This window comes from Apis laboriosa, unplaced genomic scaffold (assembly GCF_014066325.1).
Source record: "Apis laboriosa isolate Shangri-la unplaced genomic scaffold, ASM1406632v1 scaffold39_cov144, whole genome shotgun sequence".
In the NCBI taxonomy this organism is placed as follows: Eukaryota; Metazoa; Arthropoda; class Insecta; order Hymenoptera; family Apidae; genus Apis; species Apis laboriosa.
The window spans coordinates 2,357,788-2,372,482 of record NW_025223140.1 but is presented as its reverse complement, the minus strand read 5'-3'; the positions used below and the strand labels follow the sequence as shown (position 1 = coordinate 2,372,482).

Sequence of the window (14,695 nt, the reverse complement as noted above, 5' to 3'; positions counted from 1 at the left end):
ATTCGCGTAAATTCGATTCGAGTACGTTATTTCCCGTCAATCTCGATTTCATTCCCCATTCATCTGGTCGATATTTTGCAGTGGCGCGCCATTTCACAATGGCCCCTGTCCAATTTACACAATTTCACCGCGGGAACAATTACACGTGAATCGTATTACGCCGTTGCTTTCTCTTTAACTTGAACTTAATTGCACCGCCGCCGCCTCTTCCCTCTCGACGTTGTTACGACGTTGCTTCTGGCCTAGGTTACGTTACGTGTTTTCTGCCCCCCCCTCCACTGTGATTATCTGCATACAAGATGGCGAGGACACGAGACGAAAATTAAAATTTTAATCTTGGAGAGAAAGTTGGTATAGAAAAAATATTTGTTAAATTATAAACATTTTAAAATCTTTTTCACTCGCATCGTTGCATTCTATTTGTATCGATTTTTATCTCGCTTCTGGATTTATGGAAAGTAAGCCTTGATCGATATTTTTGCGCGTAAATTCTCCTTTTACCTTTCAGAATATCCATATAAATGTTTAAGGCATAGTATAAAGTTCAAACCATTATTTAAATCCACATATTCGATTTTTTTTTTACCAAACTAACACCCTGTTTCATTATTATTCCTCGAAATAATTGGTAACTTCATCGCTCTGATTAACGTATTACTATTTTTTTTGTTTCCATTGCAAAAAGTACAACATCATTATCTTCCAATGTTGCATTCAACGGTGAATGAATCGATCAATCATTTTACGAAATGCCACCAATGTCATTCATCTGCGCCAGACTTAATAATTTAGAGAAACAAATGCGAATACAATTCTTGCTACTTCTTTCCTCCACCCAATTCCACTCTTCAGAACAAAAGATGCGAAGATTCTTGAATTGCAACCTGCCTTTCGAGTTATAAGATGCGGAGTCACGATGCGTTCAAAAGTGCACATCTATTGACGATTCATCGTGAATAATTTACAGAGATGTACGAGGATAAACTGTAATCGTGGTGAAGAAGAAGAAGAAGAAGAAGAAGAAGAAGAAGTGGATCGAACATGAGGGAGTCAAGGCAAACGTTGGTTCTTTGGTCTGCTTTGGCGACGTTCTTCGTGCTGTTTGGTCGCCTTCATTTTGCTACAGGTACGTTCAACGTTTTATTAACAGCTTGCTAGTTTTTAAGTTTTTCATAAGTTTTATTTATAAGTATTATATTTATAAGTATAAGTAGTTTTATTTATAAGTATAGGGGAATTGAAAGAATGTTCGAACGAGTTAAAGAATTAAGAGAAAATGTAGAAATTCCAGAAACCATTTTATTAAAGTAGAATCGAGAAAGTAGTATCGTGAAAGATAATTAATCAATACAAGATATTGAATCAAATTTTATTTCACGATAGCTATTTCAAATGCTTTTAAGGACTGTATCGATGTGACTGTAACAGCGTGTGAAATAAAACTCGTATTGTTCTCTTCGACACACAGATTTTCACCATTCCAACATAATTTACTTCTCGATCATCGGATTTTATCGACACTCTTGCTCGCCACCGCCAGGTTTCCTCAAAGATCACAAACTTTTATCACGTGATTCCCTCTCTCTCTCTTTAAGAAACAATTTTTTTCCTTCCTTTAGAAAACAAATAATCTCTGAATAATTGAATTAAATTATAATTATGATCGATTAATTTGTGTCGATACTTGATCGTATTTCGAATATTTGAAATATAATATATAAATATAGAAAATAAAAGTTTGCTAGTACTTGAATTCAAAGTAAAAATCCTTCGAATTTTTTCGAAATGCATTCATTTATTAAAAGTAAATAGATATAGAATTTAATTCGAATTGAATGGTTGGTCATCGAAGGTCATTCAATATTCAATTACTCGCAGATTATTCAAAGAGCTACGACGATAGCTTTGGCCTAGATATTATTATAATTATTATTATTATTATTTTCTGACCTAGTATTGCGTGTGACACTCGAGATAAAGAGAGAAGATAAACCGTTGATTCCCATCGTTACGATTTCAGATCGTGAGATCGAGGTTCGTATTCAAAGTGCAATTTGTTGCTCGTTAATGAACCTTCGCCTATGCCTGTGTCGAGTGCGTTAATTAAATCGATACTTGAGCTAGCCTACCCGAGTTTAATTTAAAATCTGAATTAGATTAATATTAATGAAGGAATAGGATTAATATTTGGATATTATATATCTGTGTGCAAATGCTTGTTACGCAATGTATTCATATTAATTTTAAAGTATAAATAGACGTGTTTATAATTCAGTAGTTCGCTTTCATTTCCTAACAATTAATTACTATACTTGTAAAATGAAGGAAAGAAATTTAATAAGCCTCGTTTATATAAGTTTAAGGTATTATAAATGGAATGATTTTAAATTTTAAAGGGATCGATATTTCATATTTAAAATAATCTTTCCCATTTCCTTCCCTCCATTTCTCGTAATTCTTTGTTAATTCTTTGTTTCATCGATCACGAAACGTGTAATATCACGAAGGATTTCGTTGCAGAAATAATTTTTTAATAATTATTTCGAGGAGGATTGTGGCCATGGCAAAGTTTGATCAAACAATTCTTAACATTGTGCCATATTTTTTTCTCCCCCTCTTCCCCCTCCCCCCACCCTCTTGTTCATTTTTCTGATAATAACGATGGCTTCAATGTCATCTCATCTAAGTTTTGATTCGAAATTCAGTGAGACATACTTTTGTTTGATACATTATTTCCTTCTCTGGCCTTTGGAAGTAATCTCTTTGACAGCTCTCCAAAAGTAAAAGTTTCCTACTTTCTTAGTGTGTTCGTTTCTTCTTGCTCTTCACCTCGCTGCTTTTAATTATTTTCACGGCGTATTCATATCTCCATATACTAAGGTCGTGCTCGTACAATGTCCAAAAAAAAAAAAGAAAAAGAAATTCAAATTCTCTCTCAAAAAAACACATATTCCCAAGTAATAAAGGGAACGTATTTCGTGAAATTTTGAATATATAATACAATTTCATAGATAAACATTTTATTACTCTAAATTTCTTTCAATTTTTATTCGTATCCTTGCAAAATTGTGATTTACAAATATAATTCTTTTTCGATATAAAAAAAAATTCTTTTTCGATGTATTTTTCCTTTTCTTTGAAATAATAATTTTTATAATTCATACGAAACGAGGTATCGTCGCAACAATTTCAACATTGTTAGAAATCTAAATTAAAAAAAAAAAATCTATCTCATTTCTCTTTTGAGAAGCTACAAAATAATGTGTCGAGGCTGTTGTTCACAAACGATTGTTTAGTTCCGTTTTTGGCTCTGGAATTTCAGCTAACTCCTGTCCTTTTTCATTCCCAGATTAATGGGGACGTTCTCGAAGGGATTTAATGTAGCCGATAGAACTACTTGAATGTTGATACACTTCATTAGGGATCCATCTTTGGAAAATTGGAGGCTAATCGTTTGTGAAAAGCCTAATCTCGACTAACCTAAAGTACGATTCGAAATTAATTTTCACTTAAGTTTTAGAAATTATTAAATTATTTGAACAATTATTCCAATTATCGTTCTTTCAATTATTTGTTTTCCATCATTAAAAATTTTATATTTAATTGATGAAATTATTAATCCATTTTTTTCAATTAAATCAATTGATCATCAATGATATTGATCATACGAATATCCTGAATATTTGATAATATTGAATTTGATTCTTATATAATAAATTATAGAAATTTAGATCAATTTCGATTATTAGAAATTGATAATCGAATTATAATAAATATATGTAATGATACACTAAATAATTCTTATAATCGTTTTTATTCCTTGACCTCAAACCACGTGTTATGCATATTCTTACAACGATGATTCACGCACATTGCAAAGATCAAGGAGCTACGAATGATAGGATAAAATACGTTATTTATGGATAATCGTTGTATTTCGATAAAAATTACAATTAATTTATAATAAACATCTGGAAAAACGAGATATCTCGCGTTTTAACTTCAAGGATCTACGATTTAAAGATGAAAAACGTTCGTATGATAATACTTTTCAATAAAATATTTCTTGACACAACGATTTTAAACGATCATTTGAAATTATAAATCTCCCATAAGCGTTCTCACAAAAACGTTTTAGAAAATAAGAATGCTATTAGAACGCTGTAATCATTTATCACGCTCATTCCTTAAGTAGACCAACAGCCGTATACATTTTTTTCAACTAGTTAGTGGTTAAATAACAAAACTTCCTCTCTTCTTCACTCTCCTATCCATCTTATCCCAAATGATACATCTCCCCTGCAAAAAAGTATATCATATATATATATACACTCTATTCTCGCAAAACGGTGGAACAACACCACCCAATCGGGACAAAAACCACCCCCATCCTCGTCCATCCTCAGCCATAATCCTCGAACCGCGCGTTTTTTCCACCCCCATTCTATCTCGATCGGGGATAATAATCGAAACGAGGGCGATGGCCAGCCCTCGAAGGAAGAAACAGCGTCTCGAAGGCTCTCGCGGCCGGTGATGTACGATGGAGAAGCAAAAAGCCGACCGACCTTGTCCCACTTCCGGCCGAAACCAAGCTTCGCCTGTGTGCAAATGGCGTACGACGCATCCGCCGGGGTTGCACCCGTTATGCAATCGTTTCGTTCGTACCATCAGTTTCAGGAATTGCAGCAGCCGCTTGAACTGTGTTTCGACGCTGTTGGAATTGTTTGAAATTATTATGGAAGCAATTTAATCAATTAAGCAATTAAAATTTAAATAACCTCCTCCGTTTTTTTTTTTTTTTTTATTAATTATTCATCGATTCGTTTTTGGAGAGATTCGTGAAATATGTCGTTTAGGAAGCATCTAAGGATAAGTCGAGATGGATAAATTAATTGTGGATCGTTGGAAAGATTTGATACTATTTTTTCGAAAGGTTTTTTAATTAATCTAATAGATCGGATTTCTTACAAATATTGTTGTCGTTGGAGATGTATCACCTCTTAGGTAACCTCGTTTCGAGTATCGATATAAAATAGGTTTAAAATAAATCGTGATAAGTTGTCTTTCAGTCGTTACTTTATATATATATTTATTTGTGCCAATACTAAATTTAAATTGTCCTCCATATTCGAGAATATTGTTTTGTCCCGGATAATTGACGCGTTTTCGATATTTATTATCGCGATATATATATATATTCTTCACGATCAATGATAATAATTTTAAACCGTTTTTATATAGATACAGAAAATTCCATTTCGTTGGAATTATATTCCCATTATTCCTCGATTTGAGAATTTTAGATCGAACTGTATAAGTAATTTTTATTTAAAACCGTATTCCTTGAAGGATCTCTGAAAAACACGTGCCGTGCACCCATTGTCACATCCAAGAGGGGCAAGAATTCGTGTGACGTTTCTTCTGAAAAGTAATTTTCCTCGAATCGTGGCAGACAAAAAAGAGACAGGGAGAAAAAGAGAGAGAGAGAGAGAGAGAGACAAAAACGTGGCGCGAAAAAGGGAAGAATTTGCGAAGGATTTCTTTGACACAGCCTCCTCTGTCTATTTAAGATCCTCGAGAGCGCGCCTCCAAGTGATTTCACGGGGCGGAATTTCCGGCGGATTATGCGCCGTCCGGAACTTTATCCGGATGATCGATGAAAAGAATCGAGCGGCGATTCCCTTCCGCTAACAAATGCAATTCGATCCTCGTCGATTGATGCGGCTTTTCAGAAACGAGTTACTTAAAGGGATGGATGTTTTCTTGGTGGAAATGATAAAAATTTTTCTCACTCGGAATTTTTCGAATTTGTAAAATTCGAAAGGAGTCGAATGTGCATACTTTAATCTCAACTTGATTTTCGAATTTAAAACTCGCCTTCTTAAAACATTCGTTTCTCTTTTTAAGGGGTCGAGTAAGACAAGAATCAAGTTGTAATAGAATTCGTTAAGAGATTTTGGCTACGATCGATAATCGGGAGTGGAAGAACTTGAAAAAGGATATTGACGCGTGTCCAACGTATTATCGGCTTCGAATCGTGCGTTCGATCGGGTGAAAGTACTTTTTACTGGAGGGGGACAGCTGCTAAGCTTTCAGAAACGCGGAGAAACCGACTCCTTGCCTCGAGCGCCTACGTGCACACGTGTCGAATTATTTAATAAAGATGATGTTCGTTTGCTCGATGTTAATAATAATAAAGTTAACAGTTTTCAGGAAACCGTTTTCTATGCCTCCAGACAGACAGAGCAATCTAGGTAGAATCTTTTTATCAATTTTTCGATCCCAACACGAAATTCCAACCCCGTAAAAAACTACAATATGATTACGATTTAACGATGATAAATTCTCCTCTGTATGAAGCTGTTCGAATGCCTTTTCCCATTATCAGTGACAAAAATATATCTTATATCGCCGAATAATAAGAGGTTTCTAGGTGCAATTATATAGAATTTATTTCCGTGCAACAAGGTTCGTGTAACGTGTTCTCAGTTAACGTTGGGTTGAAAAACGGTGAAATTGCCGGACAACGTTCCGTAGATCGACGCGATGATCGCAGCCCTGAATAAATTGAGATAAGATCTGGCACGGTGGGACGCGAACTTCCTCTCCGTCTTCGCCGTGTATCGTCCATTCCGATCTTCTCCCTCCCTTTCTCGGTCGGAAACAATGTTTCACGCCGGCGACCAGCTTGGGAACGAGCTAATTACTCGAGCTGGACTCTTATTCTCGAATATACAAAGTATTTAAACCGTTTTAAACGAAATCGTCGTCTGGTATTTGCAACGAGGAGGAGTGAAATCTTGCGTGTAATTTAACTTTTGAGATTTTGTGAAAGAAGTTGAGAAAAGGTATGTTAAAGGATTATCGTGGTTTTTTCAAAAAAACACTTGATTTTTTTTCTATTGAGATTTACGTTAGATTGGAATTTTTGCGGAGAAGAACTTGGCCTTCTTCTTCGAGGGAGACGAGTCGAGTTTTTTTTTTACTCGTTTTCTTTCCACCTTACTTACTTACCATGCTGTGTTCATACATATTTCACACTTCGTAATTGATTTGCATTCAATCGATGAAATAATAATTTGCATAATCGTTACGGAACAGTTGTTATCATCCTTGAAAACTGGAACAATGTTAGACAATGAAACTATAAGGAAATATAGAATGTCATTAATCTGATTAGTACAATTACCACATTTTTCGATCTTTCAAAATATTTGAATATTTCACGCGTAATAATAGCTCGTTATTCTATTCTATTTTTATTTTTAACGTTTTTAAAGAATACAGTTGTATATTAAGATTTAAGAACGTAATACACGTCTCTTTTTTTAGGTAATTGTTTCGTTCTTATATAAATTAATTCTCCGAGTATTATTATTTTGAACTGCTGTTATTATTTCAAAGTCGTGTATAGAAGCTCGAATTGAAATTTTTTCATAATATTTGCAAAAAGATATTAGATTGAACTAGAAGATTATCGTTCAAACTTAATAAGAATTTGTTCAACAAAATTTTTTACAAATCATTTTCCATGTTTCCAACTCATAATATTTCATAAGACCAAATTCCTTTTTCGAAAAATGATATGAAAATAATATAAACTTGTTCACAAAAAAAAAGGGGGAAGAATTAAAGAAAAATAGCATCGATCTCTTCGTACTCTTTTAAAAAACAAAAAGGAAATTGTACAATTGTTCCTCATCCAGCATCACACTAAGAAGAAGTTGCAAAAGAAACGCCTATGGCGCTTCTCGATCTTCTCAAGACGTTCTTCCAAGAGTTTAAAACGGCCAGGTTGCAAAATCAGCAAAGATGGCCACTGCACTGGATGAGTTTCTACGACGACCTTTCGAACGCTTCCTGTTCGACGGCGAGACCAAACGAGTTGTTACATCGCCTCTATCCTCCGATAAAAGGAACACGATAAAAAAATTCGTGTTATCGAATCGTTTAGACGAGTTTTTCTTTTTTATCGAAGGGTGGAAAAGTATCTCGAACTCGTTCTGCCCGGTGCTCGTTCACTCGCCAACCATTTTCCGCACGCGCCGGTTCGTAAGAAACGCTCGGTAACGCGTGTCAAAAGACCAGTTTCGTAACTCTGATGATATTGTAGAATGTAGAAAGGTACAAAACAGAGGGAAACAGTCGAACGGTTGCGTTGGTGTATCGTTTTCTCGTAATGGTACGACATTTGCTTTGGTTCGGTTTGTGAGATTTTTGTTAAATGTCGATAAGAATGTAATATTTTTGTTCGAAATTTTTTTATTTATCGATCAAATTCGATGTAGGTGAATTTTTAATTAGGTGTATGAAAATATTTTTTTGAAACTCGAATAATGAATAGGATTCATGAACTGTGTTCCATCTTTAGGAATTAAAGTTGATGCTGTTCCAAGAATTAATCAATTAAATTTAATTAGAAAACGACCAGGAATTTTTTTTGGACAATGTTCAGAAATTTTATATTTATTTTTTATGTATGTGAAAATGTATTGTTCGAGAAGAAATTGATAATGATTAATATTTTTTCTGAAATTATTAAATTATTTTTATAGATCTTATAGATCTTTTTATAGATGTAGTAGAATAAATGTAGTAGAATAAATGTAGAAAAGCAGAATCAAGTATGAAATATCATCAAATATCATTTTGTCTTTAAGATTATTGAAAAAAAGTTTTAAGGAATCGCTCATCAATATTTCTATTTGTATTTATTTAAAACAGAATAAAACTTTATAGCACAGGATATATATATAATTGGCAATACAAGTTTTCATTGCCTCGACTCGCGCAAACTTATTAACATTATAAGTATATTGGTAAACATTCGACTAATTACTTTCTCGCTACACGCTTAATATGCATCGCGTGCTTCCAGTCTTAAGCATTAAGTAATCAATTATTACTTGCATAGATAATCGAATGCTGTAAATTATACAAGAAAATTATTCTTCCCTTAAATGTTACAGAATTCTCAATGTTTTCTTACATTAATTTTTATCGTCATTCGTTTTACCTTTAACTCATTTCGCTTTCGATTTTTAATTATTCCAAAAATAAAAAGTAAGATCCAGCTTGAAACAATCTAAGTATCGATAAAAATTCGCTTGGAATGTAAATTTGAAAACAACGTTTTGAAAGTATTATTCGAATTATCTTGCACGAAATTATCTTTCCACTCGTACGATTATATTTTTAAAAAAAAGAACGAGAGAAACGGTGTCTGGTAACGTAGAGGTGTAAACGGGTCGAACCTGTCTCCGCCACGGTCTCTGAGCTTCGAATCACGATAATGTTTCACACCCAAATTAATCGTACCGAACGTGTAAATTCCATCGACAATCCTTTCACTCACAAGTGGACCCTATATTTCGCCCAAGTTGTTTGAGATACAGAAGCTGTTATTAGCTGTTATTATTAAATAGCGAGCGAGTAAAAACTGTAGCAATGTGTCGATGTCGATGCGAAAATCTGGTTTCTCGCATGGGAGAAAAGGGAAAAAATGGTAACGGATGGACGAGGAAAAAGTAAAACTCGTAGGAAATGGGAAAGTACGATTGGGGAATTATTGCTAGAAAGTATTCGATTAAGTCTCTAGTATCTAGTTTTGAGCCGTGGAAACGGATACCTCAATATTTCTCTATCTGTACGTATGTTGTTATCAATTTGGGTTAAGAAACGTAATGCTTATCATATATAAAATATTTCATAATTTGAGATATTAATAAAGACTTAAAAAGGTAATAATATATTTTATAATTAATTATTTTATAATTTACATTAAATTTTCTAAATTTTTTATTTCCTTTGTTATTTTTGCTTTCTAGTTGCATTTAAAATTGCGATCTCTGAACCGATTTCTAATTACTCTTCGTATTTTTCGAAACACAATGAAAGTCGTATTATCATATCTCTGATTAGAATTTTGTTGAGTCATAAATGAAGAAGATGGTATTAATTTCCAAATCTTGATTCAAGATCATTTGTGTGTTCTTAAAATAATTTATTCGTAGCTCTTTTCGTACGTGTTCGTAGGATGCCAGTTCTTTCCAATAGGGGAGTACTTGAAATTCGTCAGGGTGCCGGAAAATCTTCCAAGAGGCACAGAGATCTTATCGTTGGAAGCTTATCCGAGAAGTCATATCTCAATAATGCCAGTGGACAAAGTAAGTATTTGTATAATATTTTTTCTAAGTCTTTATATTGTAATTAATAAATCCAAATGAATCACAAATAGTATAATTTTTCTTCTTTAGCTTTACATTGCATAATAATTTGCAATTTCTTTCAAGAATTCAGATATATTCGGCGATAAATTATTCTGTATAAAATTATTTGTAATAATTAATAATTAATTGAATTTTATTAAATCAAAGTTAATTTAAATTAAATTCGACCGCCATATTTTTTCGTTTCGTTACATTAAACGTCGTTTTCTTCATATTTATGCTTTTTGCATTCAGAGAAATGTTGTCAGCCGTTTCAAAAGAAACGTTCAATATTCAATAATTCATCAAAGAATGAATCCTGGAGAAATATCTTGCGCACAATTATACACTTAATATCCCTATCAAAATGTCAACTTGTCCCTCTTTCCATGCATCTCACTTGCATAAGAATAGACGCGTGTATCCATTACAAATAAATAAGCAAATGAAACATCAACTGCCTCTTTGTCAATGTCCACCTCAGAAGCGTAAAAAACGCAAAGAGACGTTGCCACAGTTCCAGTCACGAATGAAAAGATGGCGGATTTTTGGGACGGGTATTTAATCATTCGTTAATTGTTGCAGGATGAAGACGCCCGTTTCTTCGCCTACAAGGAGACAAACAAGACGCACGTCTCTCTGATGCTGGCTCAGTCCCTCGAGGACCTGGTTGACACGGAGGTGCCTAGAAATCTGCTCAAGTTCCGCGTGGTCTGCGATTATTCAGATGGCGGCGATTCTCTGGTAAATTAATAGAAAGTAATCGATCGTTTAATTTCTTTTTCACGGTTCCTTGAGCCTCCTCGTTACGATCCACGAGATTAATTCTAAATTATTCTGACCAAGCTTTAATTTTAATTTTGATCCAGGAAATTGACGATTATAATAAAATGAGATCATCAAGATCGCAATAAAGAGGTACACGTGCAATTTTGATAAACAAACGAAAACGGCAGTTTACTTACAGCAAAAGGAGATCTTACGAGAAAATTTAATCACGCAGAAGATAAAATTTAATTGGTATTTATATATTATTATATTATGTTATATTCCTCTGACCTGAATGAATTGTTGTAAAATTTTTTAACAAGAAAATTTAAAAGAATAAAGGATAAATTAATATTAGAGAGATAATCGAATAAGACAGTCTTTTTTCAAAAAATTAAATATTAGAATGATATTATGGAATGATTTAATCGTGGATAATAATCTACAAGAGTTAGATCATTTAGTTTTAACTTTTGTATTTCGATAAAGAAACTATAGAATTTAGATTAAAATTGAACGTTCGAGGGATAAACAGGAGAGTTTAAAAATAAACGATTTTAAATATATAAAATTGTTCAATAGATAGATGTTTGTTCTCTTCTCGAGAATAAATTATAATTATCAGAAATTTCAAACAAGTGGATTTTGAAGTAAATCATCTGATACGTTCCATTCTTCTAGTTATCTTTAATGTCCCTAGAGATATTTTCTTATTTTGTCCCAGAGGTCTAGTTCCTCTTCATAACTTGCATGCGCATGCAAGAGTAACTAGAGCGTGCAGACACCGGTTTCGATAGGACGAACGAATCCTTGCCACCGGTTTTGTATTTCTATCGTGTGCCAATAAACGTTTATGCAATTATTTCGTTGGAGATCCGCGAATAGAAGAAACCGTTACGATATTGATTACAATTTTCATCTAACTGCAAGATTTCAATTTTCCTTTTTTTTTCTTTTCTTTTTTTTTTTTATATTTGCTCGAATAATTCCATCATGTTTCTTTTCGAAGAAATTCTTTGTATTATTTACTGTTTAGATTTGTTCGCAAAGGATAGACAATGAAATTGCCAATTTTACACTTTCAGTTTTTATATATAGAATTTTATGAACAAAATTATATTACTCTGTGGATATTCTTCTAATGGAAAGCATATATATATATATAATACTTTCATATTTATCTAATCACACTTTGTAAGTGGTATTAGCTGGAAATAAATATATAGATATATACTTTTCTTCTTGTACAATTTTCTTAATTCATTAATGATGTAATAAAGTGAAAAGAATGTTTCTATTTAGAAAGATGTAATAAATTGATTTTGTTGAGGAACAATTATTTCAGAAATGTTACTTATGTAACTTTTTTTTTTTTATCATATCCAGTAAATACTTGTTTTGCTGCGTTATTTTAGTAAGTAATTAAAATTCTGTATAATGACTAGTTTTTAATGGGACAGTTTATAGATTGCTTATTTGCAAATAACTGTACAATCGTTTGTACAGTTATTACAACTGGTTTGCTAATTTTAATATTCCATTCTGATTCTTTAAAATATCTTTTCAAATTAACAATAATAAATACTTTGAGATTATCTTCCTTCATTTGTTATTCATTTGTCAGTTCATTAAAATTAAAAAAAAAAAAAAAAACGATCAATAATTTCATTACGATACTACGTTTCTCACTTCAAGGACAAATCTCAATATTACTGTGCTTGAAACGATTAAATTTTTCGCATATAAAAAAATTACCAATGTTGAAACGATGCAATCTCTCTCTCCTCGTAAAACATTCTCACAAAGAATCCAAGAGTCGAAAAAGGAAAAAAAAAGTCAGTTAGAATATTTTATCAGCGCAGAGAGAATTTATAAAATGGGCAATCTCCGCGAGATCTGTAAAAAGTAAATGCATCGATCACCTATATATTCACATTCGTGGCATTAATTTCGAATTAACAGTGAACGAAAAAAAAAAAAAAAGCCGTGAAGGTAAACTTCCGCAGCGCGCGTATATTTCCATTTAGCTTTTTAATCAACGCTCGAAAAACCTCGTGTTTCGCAACTCCTAAAAAACCGTATGTTTCATCCTCTCTTAAGCGCTTTCGAAATTAATCCGTTAGCATCGTAGAGGCGAGCTTCCAGCTCAACGTTTTGCACAAGTATGCAATAAAACTGGAGGAAACGTACGTACGCAGTACCGTTGTTTGATCCCCCCTCTTTCTTCCCTTTTTTAATCGGTCGATCGGATGGGACGTTTTCATGCGTTAATGCAATCTCAACGAATAAATCTCAAGTAATACTGTTACGCGTCTCCGCATGACCGATGATATTAAATGGAATTGAGGAGACGGTGGAAAAGGAGAGATGTTAGGATCGATCGATTATGCAAACGATACCGTAAAAACAACGGTTTCTCGTGTCAATCATTGTTGTCTCCTCTCTGAAATTTATTCCAACTTCTGTCTACTTCTTTTCTTTTGAGAAATAAAAGCTCGTATCGTTACAAGAAGTAATCGAAGATTTATTATATCGCGAAGGATGAAAATGATTTTTAGAATAAATTTATTAAAGATACATTTAAGAAAGAGGCGAATAATAATAAATTGAATTCATCAAGTAAGAACAATATTTTTGATCTATCCTTGAAAAGACACCATCCCACTCAGATTTCTATAACATCACATTTTACAGATATAAATAAATCTCGTTTCGAAACGAACACGCTCGTCCAATATCTTAATATCTCACCCAGAGATTGAACACAACGCATATAAATTCCTTCTTTGTGGCGAGCTGCGATAATTGATTCGTTCCTATCTTGAATCGAGTATGAAAAGTATAAGCACCGAGTGCATGGAGGAATGCCGTGTAATATTAGATCCTCGAAGCTGTTGCGCTCCGACAACACCGACACATTTTAACGTTTTTGCTCGTAGGTTACGTCGCACCTGTCAGTGACGGTCTACGTGGAGGACATAAACGATCATGCCCCGCAATTTGTCGATGCGCCTTATCACGTAACCGTGGACGAGCTTACTCCAGTCGGTGAGATATATATATATACTGAACCTTTCTACTTCCGGGAGGCAGAAATTTAATCTTCTGGAAAGATAAAAAATTACAATATTTTCGTGACAATAATATAAATAGGAACACACAGTGATTTTCATTTTTAACAAGCGAAAAATCAAAAGATATAAAAGTTCGAATCGTTTGATGATAAAAGTTTAACAAGTGAATCGTTTAAATATAACTTTTTTAAGAAATCGTAATTAATCATAATGCAAAAATTATGAATTTATGGTGTGTCGAACAACAACTTGACAGGCGTGACGATATTTCGCGGGATCCATGCAGTGGACGGAGACAAACCGAACACGCCGAACAGCGACGTGCATTATGCGATAGTGAAAGGCAACGAGGAAGGCAAATTTTCACTCGAATCCGGCCACAGAACCGCTCTCATACTCCGTAAACCGGTGGACTACGACAACGGCGACCGCGAGTTCACGTTGGTCATCGCGGCCACGGTAAGCAAACACGATGACTCTTTCTCCGCATTTATTCACAAGATAAATTGTCTATCATTTGCTCTTGCTTCAAATTCAATGGGATACTATCTAATTATTACATTTTTTGTACCTTATTGCTATTTAATTATTATTATATTTTCTTATCTTGAAATATATTTATATGTAAAGAGAAATGAGAGTCTG

General features: G+C 33.4%; 1 protein-coding gene across 1 annotated transcript in view; it reads left to right on the top strand.

Moving 5' to 3' along the window:
- Positions 1–1,041: 1,041 nt before the first annotated feature.
- LOC122715641 (cadherin-89D) overlaps positions 1,042–14,695 on the top strand; it is a 33,960-nt gene continuing 20,306 nt past the window's right edge. Inside the window, exons 1-5 of the mRNA XM_043937980.1 lie at positions 1,042–1,126; positions 10,036–10,166; positions 10,794–10,952; positions 13,916–14,024; positions 14,307–14,509. Coding sequence (XP_043793915.1) covers positions 1,042–1,126; positions 10,036–10,166; positions 10,794–10,952; positions 13,916–14,024; positions 14,307–14,509 — 687 coding nt within the window. The remainder of the gene's footprint in view (positions 1,127–10,035; positions 10,167–10,793; positions 10,953–13,915; positions 14,025–14,306; positions 14,510–14,695) is intronic.